This window comes from Eretmochelys imbricata, chromosome 19, assembly GCF_965152235.1.
Source record: "Eretmochelys imbricata isolate rEreImb1 chromosome 19, rEreImb1.hap1, whole genome shotgun sequence".
Taxonomy (NCBI): Eukaryota; Metazoa; Chordata; order Testudines; family Cheloniidae; genus Eretmochelys; species Eretmochelys imbricata.
The window spans coordinates 10,782,410-10,802,583 of record NC_135590.1 but is presented as its reverse complement, the minus strand read 5'-3'; the positions used below and the strand labels follow the sequence as shown (position 1 = coordinate 10,802,583).

At 58.5% G+C, this 20,174-nt stretch overlaps 1 protein-coding gene across 1 annotated transcript; it reads left to right on the top strand.

Moving 5' to 3' along the window:
• Positions 1–1,832: 1,832 nt before the first annotated feature.
• CD164L2 (CD164 molecule like 2) lies at positions 1,833–18,142 on the top strand. Its single transcript, XM_077838020.1, is given in 6 exon segments — positions 1,833–1,969; positions 6,057–6,161; positions 9,673–9,795; positions 10,445–10,558; positions 12,881–13,043; positions 17,190–18,142. Coding segments are annotated over 6 exon segments (597 nt in total). The 5' UTR covers positions 1,833–1,884; the 3' UTR covers positions 17,197–18,142.
• Positions 18,143–20,174: the final 2,032 nt, after the last annotated feature.

Here is a 20,174-nt window from a genome sequence, read left to right as displayed (position 1 = left end):
AATAAGACTGGGACTTTTCAGCTTGGAAAAGAGACGGCTAAGGGGGGATATGATAGAGGTCTATAAAATCATGACTGGTGTGGAGAAAGTAAATAAGGAAGTGTTATTCACTCCTTCTCGTAACACAAGAACTAGGGGTCACCCAATGAAATGAATAGGCAGCAGGTTTAAAACAAACAGAAGGAAGTATTTCTTCACACATCGCACAGTCAACTTGTGGAACTCTTTGCCAGAGGATGTTGTGAAGGCCTAGACCATAAGAGGATTCAAAAAAGATCTAGATATGTTCCTGGAGGATAGGTCCATCAATGGCAATTAGCCAGGATGGGCAGGGAGGGTGTCCTGAGTCTGTTTGCCAGAATCTGGGAATGGGTGACAGGAGATGGATCACTCGATGATTCCCTGTTCTGTTCATTCCCTCTGGGGCACCTGACATTGGCCACTGTTGGAAGACAGGATACTAGGCTAGATGGACCTTTGGTCTGACCCAGTAGGGCCGTTCTTATCCCCTGTTGCCCACTCAGAGCTTCTGGCAGTCAAAGGCTTAGGAACATCCAGAGCAGGGGGCTGCATCCCTGACCATCTTGGTTAATTAATAGCCATTGATGGACCTATCCTCCATGAATGTACCTAATTCTGTTTTGAGCCCCAGTTACACTTTTGGCCTTCACAACACCCCCGGCATCGAGTTCCACGGGTTGACTGTGTGTTGGTGTCATTTACTCCCGTACAAAGTGAGCTCAGATGTGCTGCTGTTCTGGTCTGGTAGCTTTACACACGTGTACAGCTGCTTTGCAGGGTAGGGGAGAATTAGGACCCTCCTCTGCAGGTTTCATGGAGGCTCCCCTCTGGCCGACTGGGCAGCAGCATTTGCAAATAAGTTTGGATTTTGTTTCCAAACCTGCACCCTTCTTTGCACACCTCAGGTTCCCTGTCAGGACTCATTTTAGTGAGCTGCAAATGGCTGACAGTTGGCGCAATAAATAGCAAGCACAGTGCACAATGCAAACAGCAAGCAGCATTGCAAACATGTTCAAAGGAACTTTGTGAACGTCCTGACTTAGGCCCTGTCCATCCCGGCCACTCTGTTTGTGTGCCTGAGTGCAGCCCCCTCCCCCGGCAGCTGTGCGAACGAGCCTGGGCCAACGGGCTAGCTTTTCAGACGCTCCCGGGTAGGCCCTTAGAGAAGAGGTGACATTTCCCCAAGGGACTCAGCGCACACGGTTACACTGAAGGCCCGATTCTTAAAGGAGCTCAGCTGCCAACCTGCACCCGCAGCCCAGAGCTCTCCACCCTAGTGCCAGGGCTCAGCACTCCAGCCTAAATGAGGAAATCCAGGAATTTAGCAAATGTTGGTGCACGTTTTTGGAACTTGCTGGTGAAGGTTCACTGGGCGCTAGTCATGGTGCAAACTGGGCACCCACAGTTGCCCCTTGGCGAAGACCTTTGACATCCCTGCCCAAAGGGGGGTAGATTCCTGGGGACAGGGCTGGAGGGCTATTTGGGGAGGAGCCGTGGGATTTCTGTTAGCAGGTAGAGAAAGGGCTTGTGTGCACCTGGGGGAGCTTCTGACCCCGGCCTCTGCCCTGGATATGGGGAGGTCGCATCTCGGGGGGGTGCCCCCCTTTGGCTAAGATGGGGGCTTATCTGGAGAAGCAGCTGCGCCCCCACGGGGTCGACAGGGGCAGCACCCGAAGGAGCCCGTGGTTTTGGGTGGGGCCGCACCTGGCTATTCCCCCGCCCCCGGCCGGGACGCTGGCTGCTAGCTCCCCGCCCCTGCGCGCATAAGCTCGCTCCGCTCCGGCTGCTTCCCGGGCGCCCCGCTCGCTCCCCCGAAAGTGACGAACCGCCGGAGCCGGGGACTCGCTCCTGCCCCCCGGAGACATGGGTGCGCCCCGCACCTGGGCGCGGCGGGCTGCGCTCTGCTGCGCGCTGCTCTGCGCGCCCTGGCTGCCTCTCGGCTGGGCAGGTAGGTGGCAGCTTCTCCCCCTCCCCAGCTCCAGCGCCTCTGGGGAACGCAGAGGGACCGGGGTGCCCCCCCGGGAGTCCCCCTCCCCCCGGGGTGACCCCTCCAGTAGGGACCCCGCTCCCAGGCTGGAGCCACAGTCTGGGTTTGTTGAAAATGGAAGCTCAGAGCACGAGGGTCTCTGCCCCCTTCTCCCCCCAAGCCCTGTGCAGCTTGCCAGGGCAGCGCTGAGTTTGTTTACAAAACAACCGTCCCCCCCTCCCCCCAATCCCAGGTGACCTGGCTGAGCCCTCCTGGGTCTCCTACCACTGGGGACGCTGCTGGGTCCAGGCTCAGGCTCCTCCCAAGTCCTGGGGTTCAGGGGAGCCCTTTGCAGGGCAGCAAATCCAGCCTGGGGCTTGTGATCAGCTGCTGTTCTCACTTCCATTGGTAAGGCAGAGAAACCCCCTGGACTGCATGGCTGGGGCTGCCTTTGCCTGGTTCTGTGACCCATTCCTCCACTGACCAGTTCCAGGCCAGTGGTGACCCATGACCGGCTGCCCGCCACTATCCTGTGACCTTGCTCAGAGCAGATCTGTGGCTGGTGCCCAGAGCAGCCCTTGTGCTAGGCTCCCAGCGCTGGGGCAGACAATGGACAATGTTCCCAAATGGGGGTATGACCTGAGCTCAAAACCCGGCCCTCAGTTTGCGGGGTTCTCTCTTGGGGAACCGATTTGTGCAGGGTGAATTTCCTTGCTGTAACTTCCAGCTTAAACTGTGCACCTGTGTTTCCCTGCCTCCTTGGGGACTCGCGTGAGCTCTGTGTTCTCACCATGCAAATCCCGCTCTTGTTTCATTTCCCACATGAAATGCTTGGGAGAGATTTCTAGCTCGGGGGGGATGGCCCACAAGAGACCTAAATCATTCCTCACCGAGCTCTCCAGCTCAGCTGATTGCCTGCCAGTCTGGGACGAGCGCTTGCAGATTCGCTCACCTTTCTGCAGCTGGGACTTTCTGGTGCTCTAGGATCTGAATCCACCTCTCACCAGGGCTTAGCAACAATCTGTGTGTTGTTTTTTCCCTCCAGCTGCCCGATTCCCAGTGTAAAGCATCGGAATAGGCGGCATTCAGCAAAATGTCTGATTCTGTGTCTCTGTGCCTGGCAGGATAAAAATAACTTAAATTCTAAACCTGCCTGAAACCCTGAGAACAAAGTCCTGCTTTCCCATTGGTTACTGTACAGCTCTTTAACTGCTAGGCAAAGAGGAGTGTTAGCACCAAAACACTGTATCCATGGCAATGTGTGGCTCAGCTTTTAACTTAATGCAGGAAGGTAATTGCCTAATTATTTTCTTTTCTCTTTTCATGGTTTGCAATAGCAGGAATGGCCTGTGGGTCAGGCTCCGCCTAGCGGTTAATGGCCAGCTGGTTTGAAGGACCCTTTGTTTCAACTCAGACCCTAAGCTGCTCGTTAGCTGTCCCGAAATCATCCTTTTTGCTCCTGTAATGTGTCTCAGTCCAGCTTTTCCAAGGGTGGGCATCCCTCCCAAGGGGGTAAACCGAGGCACACAGGTTAAGGTCCTCCAGGGCCCCAAACTGGCAGTGACCTCCATGGATGTGCTGGGATTTACCTGAGTGGAGCTCACTGTGGGATGGGTGCCTAGGTTTTTCCAAGGTAATTGCTAATTTTGGGTGCTCAGCTTGTGATCTGGGGCCTGATTCATGACAGTGCTGAGTGCCCCCAACACCGGCTGTTATCAGCAAGGCCGGCGGGCACTCCGTCCCTCTGAACAACAGGCCCTCGAGGGCACAAGTTGGACACCCAGAGCCCGGGGTGCCCGGAGCCAATGAACCTTTCCTGTACAAACAGTGACCAACGCCCGCGTGCCTTCTGCTGCACGAGTAGCCCCCTCGACTCCTGTGCTTCGAGTTCAGCCCAGGCCTACGTGGGCTTTGGCGAGGAATCCTGCTGTCGTGACACCAAAGGGCCTGTTCTAACCACTAGATCGCGCAGCCTCCCCTCTACCCCCTCCTTATTGGCTAACTTTGCTTCCATTTCGAACAAATAACGCAGGGGCAGGAGAGTTCTCCGAAAATAAAAACGAGATGCCCGTTCGATACCTGGGTGACTCACTTTACTTTCCCCTGGGCTATTTTTTAAAATGTTGGGGTGGTGATGAGTAAATGTGGGGGGCAGGCACAGTGGGATCCCACCGGTGATAGTGGTTGGACTTGCTAACGCCTATCCGGGTGGGGGAGGGGGAGGCTGTGTTTTTAAGCCAGCAAGGGCCAGGGCAGGGGGCAAACCCCTGTTAGAAAAAAGCCCAGCCTGGCTGCAGTTCTGGGAGGCAAACACTGGGGACTGCTAGGCTCGTGCTGCTGGGAGCTAGGATGCGCTCTGATTTTTATCCTGTGCTGACACCCAGGTTCTGGTTGGACTTTCCACCGAGAGCTTCTCTCTCTAGAATGGACCCTAGCCGTTAGCAAGTATCTGGCCATTAGAAAGCAGGCCCAGTTTGGGGGAATAGCCACGGAGCATGAAGGCTGCTACTTGTATCATTATTTCTAGTGACCTGAACGGAGATCAGGGCTCCCTGGGGCTGGGGGCTGTGTGGACCGGGATCTGGACGGTCCCTGCCCAAAAGAGCTTACAATCTAAGTAGACAAGGCAAAGGAATGACCCCCATTTTACAGGTAGGGAAACTGAGGTATGGAGCTATTTCAGTGACTTGCCCAGGGTCACCCAACTGGCAATAGAATCCAGCTCTCCTGAGTCCAGGTGCAATGCGTTAGCCAGGAGACCAGCCTTTAACTGTGAATGATCCACCCCAGATAGTTTTTATGGGTCCAATCCTGACAAGTGCCGATTGCCTCCTGGGATGTGCTGAGCATTCTTAGTCACTGATTTCAGGATTGGGATCCACAGTGGCAGTGAATCCTTGGCTCTCCCATGACCAGGCTTTGCCAGTGAACTAGGCAGGAGGCCGGAGGAAGCAGGCTGTCGCCCTAGGACAACAGCCCCAGAATGTGGGGCTGGTTACAGGAATCCTGCGAGGTCAACATGGCTCCACCCAGAGCTGGGTGCAGGTGAGGAGTGCTGCAGGGTTGTCCCAGTGCCCCAGCCTCTGGAGGGAACTGCCCAGGGGTAGCACAGGGAAGTTGACCCAAATAGTTTGGTCCATTCACAAAAACAACCGGAGGAGGAGGTGATCCAGCCACGGCCCCACAGACTCTTATGGCCCTTAGCCCAGTGCTTTGGGCAGTCACCGGAGATTTAGGGAGCCCAGGGCCAAGGTCCTGCTCTGGAACAGCCCGAAATGGAGGTCTTCAATTCACTGAAAATTCAAAAACCCCTTGGTCGGTTCATCCTGAAGTGAGTTTTTTCAGAACTGGCTTGGATCCAAACAAATCAGCCATTAGCCCAGCTCTGTGTATTTGTGCTTTGAGATCTGTGACTAAAAGGGCTAGGTCAGCGCAAGGCATGGCTGTCGCTCCGTGTAAAGCACTGGGGTGTTCTCTGCTTCTCTGGGGAGGGCATTCAGCGCGGGACACCTGTAGCTCAGGGCCACAGCCAGGTGAGGTATGTGAAAATGAATGTCCTACTTTCAGAGATGGAGAAACGGAGGCCCAGATTTTCAAAGGTATTTAGGTACTGAAGTGACTTGCCTGAGGACAGGGAGGAATAGGCTTTGGAGAGCTCTGACTCTATCCCGTGCTCAGACCACAGGACTCTGCCTCTCTTGGGTCTAATCCTTAGACTCTAATCCACCTAACTTCCAAGAGGGGACAAGGGCTGGAATGTCTTGACTCTCCAGACGCTCGCCGGGGCTGTGGCTTGCTGGGTCTGAGTGTCGCTCAGAGGCCATGGTACCAAGTCGCCCATGGGGGATGCTGGCCAGGCTCCCGAGAAGGCCCCCGGTCAGGTCAGAACGGAGGGGGCTGGGGACTGTTCTGTGTCTGTGAAGGCTTCACTTAGCAGTTCCGAGGTGCCCTTCAACCTTGACGTCTCATGGCTCCGTGCCCCGTCCTCCAAGCAGAAAGACGGCGGGGCGGGCTAGTTACCCGGCTGCTTGCTGTGACCTGACATCTGGCGTCCTCTTGGTTTTGGCAGGAGAGTGCAAACAGCTGGAGCCCTGTGAGAGGTGCATTGAAGGAGACGCTTCCCGGAACATCACAGGCTGCGTGTGGATGCACTGCGGAGCCTTGGAGGAGCCAGGTACGGTGGGGGAGCGCCTCGAGTTCTCCTGTGTTAACCCTTTGCAGCCTGGCCCCATGGGTCCTGCTGGCCAGGAGGTATCCGGTTGTGTTCAAACATCAGCACAGCTTCCACCGTCAGCAGGGATCTTAAAGCCGTCTCCCAAACCCTCCGTGTAAGGCGAATCCATGGCACGGTTCTCAGTCCCACCCTGGGCCCAGGAAATGGCTAGAAACAGGCCCTAGGATTGTTCTGCTGGTGGCCTGGAAAGTACCAGTGTCTTAAGTGTTAGTGGGCCCTGTTCCCTTTGAGCTAGAGTCTACGCACCCACAACTGGGGTCTGGTTTTCACGAGGGCTCAGAAAACCCATCTGTAAGGGTCACACTGAGCGCTTGGAAAGACCGGCCCTCTCTGCAGGTGCCCAAATGGGTGGGCACTTTTACTCTGGTCAGGCCACGTGCTCTCTCCCGATGCCAGTGTCCGTGATGGGTCGGATGCTGCGCCTGTCACCGGGGTATTGGGCTGTCACCGGGGAATCGGGAGAGGGTTCCACTGCGAATGGTTTCAGGACAGATTTCCTGACTGCCTTTCCCGGCAGGGGTCTGCGTTCGCTCTCTCTCTGTTGGGGCGGGTTTGTCCCCGGGCCGGACAGGGTGCTGCTGGTTGTATTCGGCGCTGCTAGCCGGGTGGGGGATTAGGCTGAGCTGCTTCCTCTCATGTTGGCAGGGCGGTGGGGAGTTTGCTGCCCTTTGACAGCTGAATTCCAAGCTTTCTAAGTGATTCAGTGACGGAAGGTTTCTTCACTGTCCACCTAGTCATGTCCTGCTTCCCTACGGAGACCATCTTGGAGAAATCTCCCTGTCTCTGGACGCTGGTCTCGATGGGGGATGCTGGGGAACCCACACCCCACCCCAGCTCAGCCCTCTAGTGGAGGTGACTACCCTGGTGAAAGCAGAGTTATCCTCCTTGCGGGATAGACGGAGGACGCGGAGGGGCCCCGGCTGGTTCTGTGAGCTGAGGCCTGGCTTCCCTGGCTGCTAGTCTGGCCACCTCTTCCCTTGCAGCGCCCTGCTCAAAAGCCAGGCTGAGGTCGGGCCCAGCCGCCTGCTGCAAAAGCCTCTGCGGTACAGTGGGGAGCCAGCCCGCGGGGAGCTGCTAAACCCAGCGGAGAGGCAACAGCTGGCCTACTGTGGTCTGATTAAGGGTGGGGACGGGGGACCAAGAGTCATTAGTGGGGGGGCCCCTCCCCAGTCACATCATCACCCCCCAAATTACCCAGCATCCCCCACACATTCACCTGCCAAAAATCCCATTATCCGCCCACCCTGTCCTAAGCCATCGCCTCCCACGGCCCCGTGAATCACGCTCCCCGGTATCGAGTGCCACCCGCCCCCAGCTGCTTCTACTGGCGGGTACAGCCTGTCTTCCCCCCCACCCCACCCCACCCCCCGCAAAGGCCTCTGGCTCTAGGCCTCACCCCTCCGGCCCACCGCCGGCCAACAGCAGCAGCGCCACCTGGTGGCCGGTGCAGGGCTGGCGGGTTGCTAGCTCAGTCTGCCGTGGCTGGCGGTGCTTAATTTGCAAAGGCAGAAGTGCCGGGGCTCCAGCAGTAACCCTGGCATCCTCTGCCCAGCATGGCCTTGCGTGCCACCGAGAGGCTGGGGCTGAGCCCTGCCAACCCCAGGCACAAATTAAGCTCCTGTGGCCGGGCAGCCCAGTTCCCCCAGTGAGCAAAGAACAAACTCCGCTCGCTGTTCTGGTGTGTACGCCCCGGCCCACCCTATGCGCACTGTGGCCAGCAGAGCCACTTGCCACGCCCGCTGTCCCATTGCTCTGCCGGGGGCACCGAGGGGATCAGGCCCAGCTGGGCAAGGGGAGTTGGGTTGTCCCTTTCAGAGCCGAGTGAGGAAAAGTGACAGACTGGCGACTGCGTGAGGGTCTTTCCTGCTCATCCGTGTAATTCATTCTCTTGCTTCTGTCCCGCTATGCAGTGTTGCATGAGCTCTCCAAGCTGGAGGCTTTGCAAAGTCCCTGCTCTGTGACCCATGGAAGACACTAGGTCTTTGCTGGGGGGGGGGGTCTGTCTCTTTCAAATCTCCCCCTGGTGCTTTAAAGCCCAGGGCCCAGCCAGCCCTGAACAGAACAGCACACGGCATCTTTGTTTTCTGGGTGGGTGTCCTGTTGCTTTGGGAGGGGGCTCTGGATGCTTCTGCTGCTACCTTCAATAACAACTGATGTCGTCGGGAGTGCGGGGGGAGGGAGAAGCAGAGATAATGGAATCGAAAATCCTCCACTTCCCAATGGGTGGGGCAGATAACTGAGACAGAAGAACGTGCGGCAAGAAGAAGCCGACCCCATCGGCCCAAGCACATGGACCTGCAGAAAACCCAGTAGCTTAAAAATACCTGCCACCTTGTTTAAACTCTTTTGGGAAGCCCAGGCTCCTTTGGTGACTTTAACTAAAGTAACCAGAGTCCGTCTATTTGGAGATCACGTCACCTGCTGGTAACATGCAGCCATTTCTGGGGTGAGATGTCTCAGATTCTGCTCTGCTTGCAAGTCAACCATGACCTCTTGCTCTAGAAGTGGCATCTGAACAGCTTGTCTGCGTGGCTGACAAGCCAGTAGGCTGCCTCTCGCTCTCCAGGAATGGGTTTCTGGTGTGCCATGCTAGGTCCAGCTGCCTGTTGGTCCAGCCACCTTCATCCAGCCACCATGTGCTGGGATGGGCTTCTGCCAGGTTACTGGGGTCTGGAGTGAAGCTATGTAAGGGTCCATAGCTGAAATGGTAAAATAACAACTGGCTTTCCAAAGGGGATGGGGCTCATGCAGCTGAGCTGACGCCAGGGTTGTGACTTGAGTTCCACGGGATCCCATCTATCTGGGGGTCTGTGGATCCCAAATAGGCTGGAATTTGTGGTTAGGTGTCTAATGCTGGAGAGAGCCACTTATAGGGACAAAACAATGGGAGATGTGATCTCCTTGCTGTTCTTCCACCCTCCAGGAACTGAAATATCCCCAAGGGTGAGAGCCAGTCCCCGTCTCAGCCCACGATGGGGCTCTCCCAGGACTTACAGCTCCTGGGGGAATTGTCGGTACAAACCATGGGCCCTGATGAAAGCTGCATGGATCCGATGGGGGGAGAGGTTTGCCAGTCGTCCAAGAAACGCTGTTCAGGAACGCATCCCCGCGGGAAATCATGTTCCAAGCGTGACGCCGTCCACACAAGCTCTGGGCGTGATGCTGGGCAGGGCCTGGGGGAGCAGAGGCTGCTGAGGCAAAGTCGGGACATGTCAAACTCAAAGCCTGTATGCTCACTTGGGCAGGTTTGGACTTTTGAGTCCTTAGACTCTGCTTCCCCAGCGCTCGTGTGTGGCTTACCAGGCTGACCACACGGTCTCGCTCATTGTCTCCTCACGCCAGCCAGGCCTCCCCCACTCAGAGCCCTCCTCGCGGGGGGGAATGGCAGGGTTTTCTAGAGGGCAGGTTTGCTCAGGGGAGTTTTGTGGAAGTTTTTTCCTCTTTCCTTCAGGGCCCGGGGACTGCATTGGGAAGGGAGAAGCCACCAAGGAGACATGCTCCATCTACAATGTCACAGCTACATGTCCAGGTAACTTCCCGGGGTGAACGCAGCCGCACAGGCCGTGGGTGGAGTGCAGCACCAGGCCTCGGCAGACCTGTATTCTGTCCCTGGCTCAGGTGCTATTTATTTTCCTATCTGTCAAATGGGGACGATATTCCCCCTTCTTTGCAAGGCGCTGTGCGAGCTGATGGTCTCAATGTAAGTGCCTGGTATTGCTGTTGTTTATCATCTGCTTTTGTGTAAGAGAACCCACGCTCCGCTGCAGGAGCGGCAGCTGTGAGACCAGCCCCGGCCTCTCCCTGCAGGAGGCGCTGTGGAGAACTTGGCAGGAGCACTGGCTATCAAGGCAGCAGCTAGCTACTCCTGTCCTAGCTGCTTCCAGGATCCTGTAAACACCTCTGACTAAATGTGTGCAGGAGCCCCTGCCTGCAGCTAATTGCATGCATAGGGTATAAGCAGGGCTGCCTGTCCTGGGAGAAGAAGGCGCAGTTCCATGGGCTCAACCCGTTGGGGAACTTGATATGTCTGACGGCCAATTGATGTTTCCCAGCTACATGAGACCCAGCCGCTCCCAGCAAGGGACGCTGTAGGGAACGGGGCAGGAACAGTGACGGTGGGGGAGCTCCAGTCCCATCTGCTCCAGTCCCAGCCATGGTAAGAGCCAGAGAGGAACTCTGGCCTCTAAGCACCTTGTTTTGTTCTGCCACCCTTGCCCCCTCAGCATGGAGAGCGCCCACCAAGGAGCCCCAGCGAGCGCCCACCAAGGAGCCCCAGCGAGCGCCCACCAAGGAGCCCCAGCGAGCGCCCACCAAGGAGCCTGAGATCCTCACGCCAGGCAAGTGGCACCCAGGTGGGCTGGGGAGGGAGTGTCCAGCTGGGGATCTAGGGTGACCAGCAGTGGCAGGCTGGAGTAGAGGCAAGTTCAAATTTGTGGTTCTTGCACCAGGCTCGGGTCAGCGGGGAGGAGTCTGGCAGGGTTTGTTTTGGTGAGAACACTCACTCTTCCTTCCCGCGGCAGACAGCCAGATGAATGTCTCTTCGTTCTAGAATTTCTCCTGCAGAAACAGGGGGAGGGAAGCGTGTGCTGTAATTCAAGCACAGGCCTGGCCCTCAGGACTCCTGGGTTCCACTGACAGTGCTGGCTGTGACACTTCTGCAAAGTCCTCCTCCTCCTCCCTCCCCCGCTCCGTGCCTCAGTTTCTCCATCTGCACTGAAAAGGGGAATAATGACATTCTTTCCCTGCCATCCCAGGGAGAGTTTGGAGGGTTACTAATCACTGCCTGAAGTGCTTCTAGGTTAATGCCCGGTGCTGTACAAAGGCAAAGTATTCTATTAATCAGAGCACTGTCACATAGGGGAGAGCCCCATTTTGGGGATCGCCAAATATTTGGTGGTGAAAGCCTAGCATGTACTAAGGCAGGGGTGGCTGACATCTCTCCCTGCCAAGCTCCCCGGGCTGCGTGCGGTGCCTTTTGTGAAGCATCCAGCGCTACCTATTATGTCTGAACGATGGATCTGACTTCTTTTACAAGGGGGTGTGAGACACCCGCGTACTAACTTATAGGCACAGTTAACTGTGATTTGTTCGTGCAAACCAGGTCATCGCTCGTGCAGAATATCACAAGTTGATCAACTTGCACACTCATTTTGCATGTGTATTTGGGGCCCAAACGTTCAGAAAAATCAGACCTGTGTGCAAGTGAGAGAGAGAGAGCCCTCTGATTTTACGTAGAGACTCTCCAAGCATTGCTTCACTCCCCACTAAAATGCAGCCGAGCCCTGGGCTCGTAAGAGCTCTGGGTGGAGCGGACCCCAGCACCTGTGAGACAGGCTGTAGCAATGCAGCATGGGATAGGAAGAGGAAACCGTATCCAGCTGCACCTGCCTGGGGAAATGGAGGCAGGCGGCATGCAATGGGCACAAATACTCTTTCCAGTTCCTGGCTCATTGTTTGCTAGGGCGGGTGGGGAGGGTAACCAGGTGGGAGGATGGGGAACGGGACGGCAGTGTTATGGGAAGGAGCCTTTTTCCAGGAAGGAGGAGCAGGAATCAGAGAGCTTTCAGCTAATTAAAACTAGTAACTTTATCCCGGAGCTTTGTGAATTATTGATCCAGCCCGGGCTCTGATGGGCAGTCGCTCTCGTTAGCAGAGCAGCTGATGGCTTCTCTTCCCAGTCCTCCCGTTCCGCATGCAGGTGGTTCGCTCTCACACACTCACACTCACACAGTCTCTGCTCTGCAGTAAACTCTCTGCTGCAGCAGGTGCTGTGGACAGAGGAACGGGCTGGCAGAGCGAGAGCACTGAAAGGGTTAAACTCCATTCCCTAAACAGTCTCCTTCCAGTGACCCCTCTGGGGTCTGTAGTGTGCATGGGGGACCTGCAGCGTCCCCCCGACCCTTTGCATTTCACTCTGTTATAAAACATATCAGGCTGCAGAACGCCGCTGCTCTGTGTTTCTGCCCCTTCCTCTCACATCTGCCGCCAGACGGGTCTAGTTCTTCCTCGCCAGTCAACCGGCTGCTGCGTCACCATCAGCTTCGGTGCCTGAGATGCCATCTGGGCTTGGGAGACTAGATCACGAGAGGAATCCGAGCATGCGGGCTGTGCTGGAATGCAGCCACCTCTGGGGAGGAGGGCAGCTGCCCACTCGTACGCTGCAGCACTGGTGGGGTGGGGAAGAAGAGATGCTGCTGGCCAAAGAGAATGGGGGAAGTGCCATGGGATCTGGAGTGACCCTCGTCCCAAACAACCAGGACCTCAGCTTCATCTCTGATGGCCCGGTCCCCCTGGCACCATGCTGGGGCGCTGGCAGAGAAGACAGTGTTCTCTCCAGGTGGAATGCCCCTCCTAGTTCCTGGAGAGCTTTAGGTGAGCTTGTTCCAGAGCCTAGGGCATCTCCCATCTCTTCCTCCTGGCCCTTTCCCTCCATCACTGCCTAGGGAAGCCCTGCTTAGCCAGGGGCAGGAGAGGGGTCTTGCCTTCAGCACCAAGGACAGCATCCCCATTATCTGGGCTCGGGGCCCCAAGGTCCCAGAAGCCTGCTCAGGTGACCAGTAACTAGGGAGCAGGTGGCATGCCAGGAGAAGGAGCGTGGCGTCGCAGGGGGGTGCGCATGGCGCCAGGCCCCAGTAACGCCCTTGCTGCTTCCCCCCCAGGGACGACGGCAGGCCCCCCGCTGACAGCCACCCCCGAGTTCCGCCCGCCTGGCTTCAACTCAGCCAGCTTCGTGGGGGGGATCGTCCTCGTGCTGAGCATCCAGGCCGTCTTCTACTTCATCGTCAAGTTCCTCAAGTCCAAGGACAGCACCTACCAGACACTGTAAGCTCCCCCCCACGCACACTGTCTGTCTTGGCCAGGCTTGGTCCTGGGGCTCGAGGACAGCTCCGATCCCAGGAGCGGCTGGGGGCGAGCCCTGCCACGTGGGCTGTGTGTGATGGGGCATAGAGGGAGACCCACTGGTGCCATAGGCTCGATATTGACCCACCCATAGCTGTACATGGGGCAGCTGCTAGATCCAGCTGGGGCCCTGGGGGCGGGGGGGGGGCATAGCACTGTCTGGCTCCCATCTTTCCACCCGTGTTTAGAAAGCACTGACTGCAATCTGTCTAGAACCGCCGTGGGCATGTTTTCCCCTGCCACAGCTAGGCAGTTGTGTGCGTCTGGGGTCTCTGCACCTACTCCCCTGGGCGCTGCGAGACCCTTGCGTGTCTGTCTCCGCCAGCTGCGTGCACATGGCCGTGTGTGGCGTCTCATCCAGGCTCCTCTCTCTTGCTCGTGGCCGTGCATCGCTGGTTCACGCTCATGCAGGCCCTGCTGTGAAACTTTCCGTGTTCTCTTTTTCCCCTGTCTTGTCCCCCTTATGCTCACTGGGGCATCCGCTCTGCCTCTCCCTGCTCTGCGGAGGCCAGATCTCCCCAACGCGCGTGCTCTGTGAGCAATAAACCCCAGCTTTCCCTCTGGTGGAGACTCGTCCCCCATGTGTTTCTCATCTGGTTGTTTTTCTGCCTCCTCATCCATCTGTTGTCGCCCGTTCATCTCTCTGGTGCCTGCCAGCTGGCTTCTCCCCTCCCCGAATCATCCCCCACCTCCTGCCATTCGCAGCAGAGACACAGGATCCAGGGACTCGGCCCCTAGGAAAGCTCGTTCTGCTGCAGAGCCAGAGCCCTCCTTGTTTAAACCCCTCATGCTGATTGTGGCCTGGCCAGGGCATGTGGGGATGGGCCAGAGCTGGGAAGCGGCCGTTTGCGAGAGGGGAGGCTGGGCCAGAGTCACTGAAGCTGGATGAAATGGGGCCTCGCTCGCTCTTCTCCCTGTGCTGGGGTAGGGCATCTCCAGAGGCTCTGGGCTGGGCCCCTTCAAGCCCCCCAACACCCACACTCCTCTGCTGCTCCCTAGCTTATGCGCTCCTCCACCTGCCAGCCCATCCAGAGCCCCCTTCCCCTTTCCAGGATGAACCCACTTGGCCTTACTCCCCTGCCCAAGGTACCATACACCATGCAGGGACTGACCTCTAGGCATGCCCAAGTCCTGGGCACATGCTCGCCTCGTTTCACCTGGGGCCCTGCCTCTCTCAGCCCCAGTCCCGGCTCGGGGACTTTCTCTCTTGTGGGAGTAGGGCCCCTGCCTCCCTTCACACCCCATAGGAGAGCGTGGAGGGTAGAGTCTTGCGCTGGGCAGGGAGCTGGGCCTGTGTCTAATGTCAGGGGCTGTCCCCTCTCTCCGTGTTTCCCTTGCACGCTGCCCGGCGCCAGGGAGGAGAACCAGTAGGTGTGGCTGTGTGCGCGAGCAAGGTGCCGGGAAATGGGCCAAGGCTGCAACAAGAGAAAACCTCACCCTTCCTTGGAGCTGCCCGTCGCTGGGGCTGGGGGTGTCTCCAGGGCAGCATGTTAGCCCAGCCTGCTCCCTTCCTGGCTGCGTGCTGCACGGAGGGGGCATGCAGGCCTTGGCTAGCCCGTTCGCTTGTATTAAAATGCTGTCTCCTTGCCCAAAGGCGGGGCCGAGTGCCCCATTCAAGGGATGGAGCTGAGCAATGTCCCCACAGCTATTTAATGGGACGCTACCCTGTTCCCATCCACCACCACGGCCCACTGCTGTCACAAGCGTTTTCTTGGCTGGCGTCTGGCCGTCTCTCCCCCCCGCCCCAGCCCCTGTGCTACAGCAAGGCTCTCTGCTGTCATAGCAGTTCCCAAACAACCCCCTTTGTGGACTGGGAAATCAACCCTTCCTCCCTACGTAAGCGTCCTCAGTCTGGCTCCAGCCTGGCTTTGTGCAGCCAGGCTGTGTGGAAAGCGTTTGTTTGTGCCCCGCCTGATTGGCTTCCCTGGTGCTCCCGTGGCCCTGGTGAGGGAGAGAGTAGTGTAGTGGGGGAGTTAGAGTGGGAGGGCTGGGTTCTGTTCCTGCCTCTGCCACTGGGCTCGCTGCAGAATCTTTGTGCCTCAGTTTCCCCAGCTGTACAGTAGTAATAGCTACCTGTGAAACGCTGTGGGGTCCTTGGCTGGAAGACGCCAGAGACATTGTTACAGGGGTGAAGCGGCAGGTCATACAACAATGAGAAGAGCCTCTGAAATCTGCAGTGGAGTGTGTCCTGCTGGAAGCAATTCTGCGCGGCCCTTCCCCCTGCACTCCCAAGTACGCTGAACGGAGCAGGCAGGGTCTGTTCTCTTAGCACTATAGCGCCTAGAAGACCCGAATACGATCAGGCCCCCCGGTGCCAGGGGCTGTACAGAGGCAGAGTGAGACACAGACCCCGCCCCAAGAGGTTGACTGTCTTCAAGAGGGAGAGGAAGGATTATCCCAGTTTTACAGAGAGGGAACTGACTCCCTGCGCGCCCATCAGCCAGACTCTTCCAATGAGCCAGACTCTTCCCCTCGCGCGCTGGGCTCTTGAAAATCTGGCCTGAACTGCGTGCCGCATGGACTCGATGGCACAATCAGAAATCGAATCTAGGCCTCCCTGAACCCCAGCCCGGTGCATTATCCCCGAGCCCATCCGCCACCCCCAGCTGTGTGAAAACCGCGTCCAGCTCAGACCGGGTCTTATGAGCTCTCCCTCTGGCAATTCCCGCTGCCGGGGCTCGTCGGGGAGGCAGTGAGATGCCTGCCCCTCGTGTCCTCTTCCTGAGCCCCCCCCGGAGCAATTTCCAAATAATCCTGTCCCTGAATTTCTCACTTGATTGCTGAATCCCGAGGAGGATTTTTGTTCATCCCCCCGCCCCCTGGTGGCAGGGCAGGTGACGCTTTGCTGGCTCGCTGTGGGGCCATCTCTAAAATACAGGGTGCTCCTGGCCACTGGCATCCCCAGCAGCTCCCCGTTCTGTCTGGATGGCAGCAGCCCCCTATGAGCCGTGGCTCTGCTCAAGGTAGCTTAGCAGCAGACAGCTCTGACCGCCCCCACCCCGCCACCCCCCCCCGGGCCAGCAGCATGTCTGCCGGTATCGCTTTGTCCCCCCTTCCCCAACGCAGCCGTTGTGAGGGGAAGGTGGGATGGTTAACAGGGCCTGTACCCCTCCCTCTGCCCGCTCCCCCCCCCCCCCAAGCCGTCCGCGTGCTCTTGCTGTGCCGTTGTGTTGCCGTGTGGGTCCCTGGGGGGCGGCTGGGGGCATGCTGTGTGCAGTGGGCCAAAGCCTTGTGAGCGCGGGGGCGGAATTAAAGCTGCACGGTTTGATTTCTCCAGGGTGGCTCTTTATTGCTGGGCGGATCCCAGCGCAGGGGCGGGAGGTTGAGGACAGCTCAAGGCATGGAAATCGCTTGGCAGAGTTACACGGGCCCGGGCAAACTGGGCTGACCTGCCGGGCGTGGGCCGGTGCTGCCGTAGCAGGTATCTGGTTCCCCTGCCCCGCCAGGCTGCGAGGGCGAATGGATGCCTGTCCAGCTTTGTCCTCCAGGTGTGCGAAGGGCCCTTGAGGCCGGCCCTTGAGGCCTGCTATAGTGTCAGGCTCTCCGATAGAAGGGTCTCTGGGAGACCATCTCCAGCACCCGCCATGTGCATTAGGTCCTAAGGGGCCGGGGAGAGGCTGAGAACGTTTGGGTTTTCAAGGACAAGGACGGGGGTGGCCAGTACAACCTGCCCGTGGGAAGCAAGGAGCCATGTCCCTGGGCTGTGCATAATTGGCCTGTTTCCCTACAAGCAGCCCTGTGTGTGTCTGTCTGTCCGTCCCCCACCCATGGTTTATTTGCCCATCTAACTACATTACCCTCTTGGGGCCAGATCGACAGCGGGATGGTGCCAGCCCTGGTTTAGGGACAGAGGAGGATCCTCTGCTGAGAGCTGCCTCCCTGGGCTGGGATTGAACCAGCGACCTGGTTGTGAAGGGTTCCTTGCGCTGCTAAGCCCCTGGGGCATCCAGGCCTGTCTGGGCCAGCAGCCTGCGCCAGGGTGGGGAATGGCTGCGCCGGGGGCGGGCAGCGATTGCGGTAGGACACAGCCCTCGCTGGTGAGCTCTCTTCTTTGTCCCACCGCATTAGGATCTGACGGCTGATCCCCGGGGCAGTGCGGTGAAGTGGTTTCCTGTGGGAGGAGGAATGGAAGACGAGGCGGTCAGTGCTCCGGCTGCCCTCCTTGCTCGCAGCAGCGCCCCTCTCCCTCCTTCAGCGCCGCTTGCTGGGGCAGGAGATCTGGGCGCCGTGGAGCTATGCAAAGCACTGCCAGGCCGGGTCCTCCGGCTCGGAGCCATGTTGTCCATTAGACTCGTCACGGGGAGGCCTGGCCCCGGGGCCACACACGCTCCATCCCAGGCTCAGGCCAGTCCCCAGCAAGACCTAATGTCGCTGCCTTGTTTGGAAAGCTCAGGGTGCCCTCCTGGCCCTGCCCTCTCTGGATGGATGGACCCTCGGGGCTGATGGGCTCAAACCACCTTCGCCGGACCCTCCACGGCACAGCTCTAGCTCTGTTTGATTGTTCGTTTCTCCCCTGCCCTGCGCCCCGGGCTGGCGAGCTCCCATTTCCTGCTATAATTCCAGTGGGTGAGGGGGGCAAAGCTGGGTCAGCCACTTGCCTGGGGTCAGCAGTCCACTGGGCCTTCACCTTCTGTCTGCTGGAGGAACATGCCTCCCCCCACCCCCATGCACATGCCTTGAGCCCTCTGCCCCACCCCGGCCTGTAACTTCTCACCAGCCTTCATCTTTGTAACCCCTGCTCAGTCGTGCTGACTGATCCTCAGACAAAGGGCTTTCCCAGGCTACAGGGGCTGGAGAGGTCTCCCCTAGGCTCAGGTGAGCTTCCTAGTGCTGTTCCTTCTGGAGATCTCAAGGGACCCACAACCCACTGCTGGTTTCCTCTTTAAGGGTGGCCTAAGGGCCCCCCCCAGATGTTCCCCAGATCATCTCTCTGGTGCCTGCCAGCTGCCTTTTCCCCTTCCCAGGCCCAATCTGCTCTCACAGGGGGCTGGTTGTGTTATTCCTCACGCTGGCTCCGTTTCCCCTGGGCGGGCTGCAGCCCCAGCCAGGCTGGTGGGACTCCAGGCTCCGACCCCTGGCCACGCAGCGCTGCGGGGGGATGGAGTCATTGCACGCAGAGGAGGTAAATAAAAGCACTTTCTTGTTCTTGACTCTTGGGTGTCTGGGTCATGTGTGGGAGCGACGGGGACTGCGTTACATCCAGGGAGCTGCCAGCGCCGCGGTAGCCTGATGAGCAAGTTTCCTGCAGCTGGCAGCCCCCAGCTCTGGTGGGTGGGATCTGGAGCATACACCTGGGACGGGCAGAGGGGAGCTGGGCTGTCCTGGGAGGACAGTTATGGACTTAACCTTCGCCTCCTCTACACCGTGTGTGCACCTGGGCTCGGGGTGATTAGTTCTCACCCTTGGCCTGCTGACAATGGGGCTGTTCAGCAATGCAGGCAGCTGCATTCCTCTTCTCCAGGGCCAGCAGCAGGGAGCCAGGCTGCTGAACTGCATGGCTGCCCCTGGGCCTGGCCCACATCCCCTAGACCCTGATCCTGAGCAGCAGTAAGCCCCTGGCCACTGCAATGGGATCCTCTTGCTACGCTCAGTGATCAACCGGCGCCCGAGTGGAGAGGGACATGGGGTTGCAGCGGGGAGGTGCTGTGTTTGGGGTGGCTGTGAATGGCCGGGGCTGGGAATGTTCCAAGTGTGGGGTTTGGCTCTGCCTAGCCCCACTGGGAGTGAAGGATTTGGTCTGTGTCCTGTTATTCATAGGAAGAGAAACCAAACCATCCAGGGATGTGAGCTTTGGACCCCACTGTGAAGGGACGGTGTTATCCCCTTTTCACAGATGGGGAAACTGAGGCACGCAAAGGCAGCCGCAGCAAGGCATTCGGTTCAGTGCTAAGAACCGAACTCACGACTTCCTGGCTCCCAGCCTTGTGCTCGGCCCCGCACCTCGCATTTGAGCACTACAGCTGTCACCCCGACCCAGTCCTCAGCACAGAGCGGGACTGCCCCAGCTAGCGTGTGTGTCTCCCCTTTGCAGGGCGTTGTTATGGCATGTGGCCGAGGACAGGGGGTCTCAGAGTGTGGCCACCAGCTCTTGCTGGTGGCTGCACTGACACTTTTCCCTGAAATATTTAATTAACTTTAGGAAAAACAAATAAATATGCACATGTCCACAGTCGTTTATTTATGTAGGGTTTTTTGCATACTCAACAATGCTGTGAATATCACTTTTTACAGCAAGTCCTGGCAAGTTAAGACCTGGACGGAGGGGTGGGGGGCGAGGCAGCGGGGGCCAGGGAGGATGGATGCAGGAGGCTCCGCCATGACCTGGGCGGGGGTGTGGGTCGGTGCCCGGAGCTGAGGGTCGGTGCCCTGGGCCAGCACTCACTGGAGCCCAGGGTGGGCACCCACAGCTGCATGGCCAGGGCCGGGGATCAGAGCCCAGGGTTGGCGCTTGGGGTCCGCGCCCGGTGCTGCACATCCTTGGCCAGCACCCGCCGGAGCCTGCTGCAGCGCAATCAGGACTGGAGGTCGGCATCCTGGGCCAGCGCCTGCCAGAGCATTGGGTTGGTGCCCACTGCCATGTGACTGGAGCTCTGCACCTGGGGCTGGGGATTGGCACCCGTGGCCAGTGCCTGCCGGAACCCAGGTCGACATCCAGGAGCAGTGCCCAGGCTTAGGGGCCAGGGCTTGGTGTCGGAGCACGCGGCCAGGGCTCGGCCACCACTGGGATTGGGGGCTGGCACTTGGAGTCTGTGCCTGCTAGGATTGGCATCCAGAGCCAGCACCTGCTGGAGCCCAAGGCCAGTGCAGGGGATCTGCACCCCGGGGGTCAGCGGCCAGAGCTGGGGGTTGGAGCACACGGACGGCGGTCAGTGCTTGGGGCCAGCAGCTGCCACCAGGATTGGAGGTTGGCGCCACGTGGCTGGAGCCAGGGATCAGAGCCAGCTGCTGTGTGGCCATGTGTCACGGAGTCCCCGGGCGATGCTCTGGAACTGCTCCCCATGAAGCCGGTCAGGACTCTGGGGAAGTCTCCTTTCTGTGAGCAGCCTGTCTGCA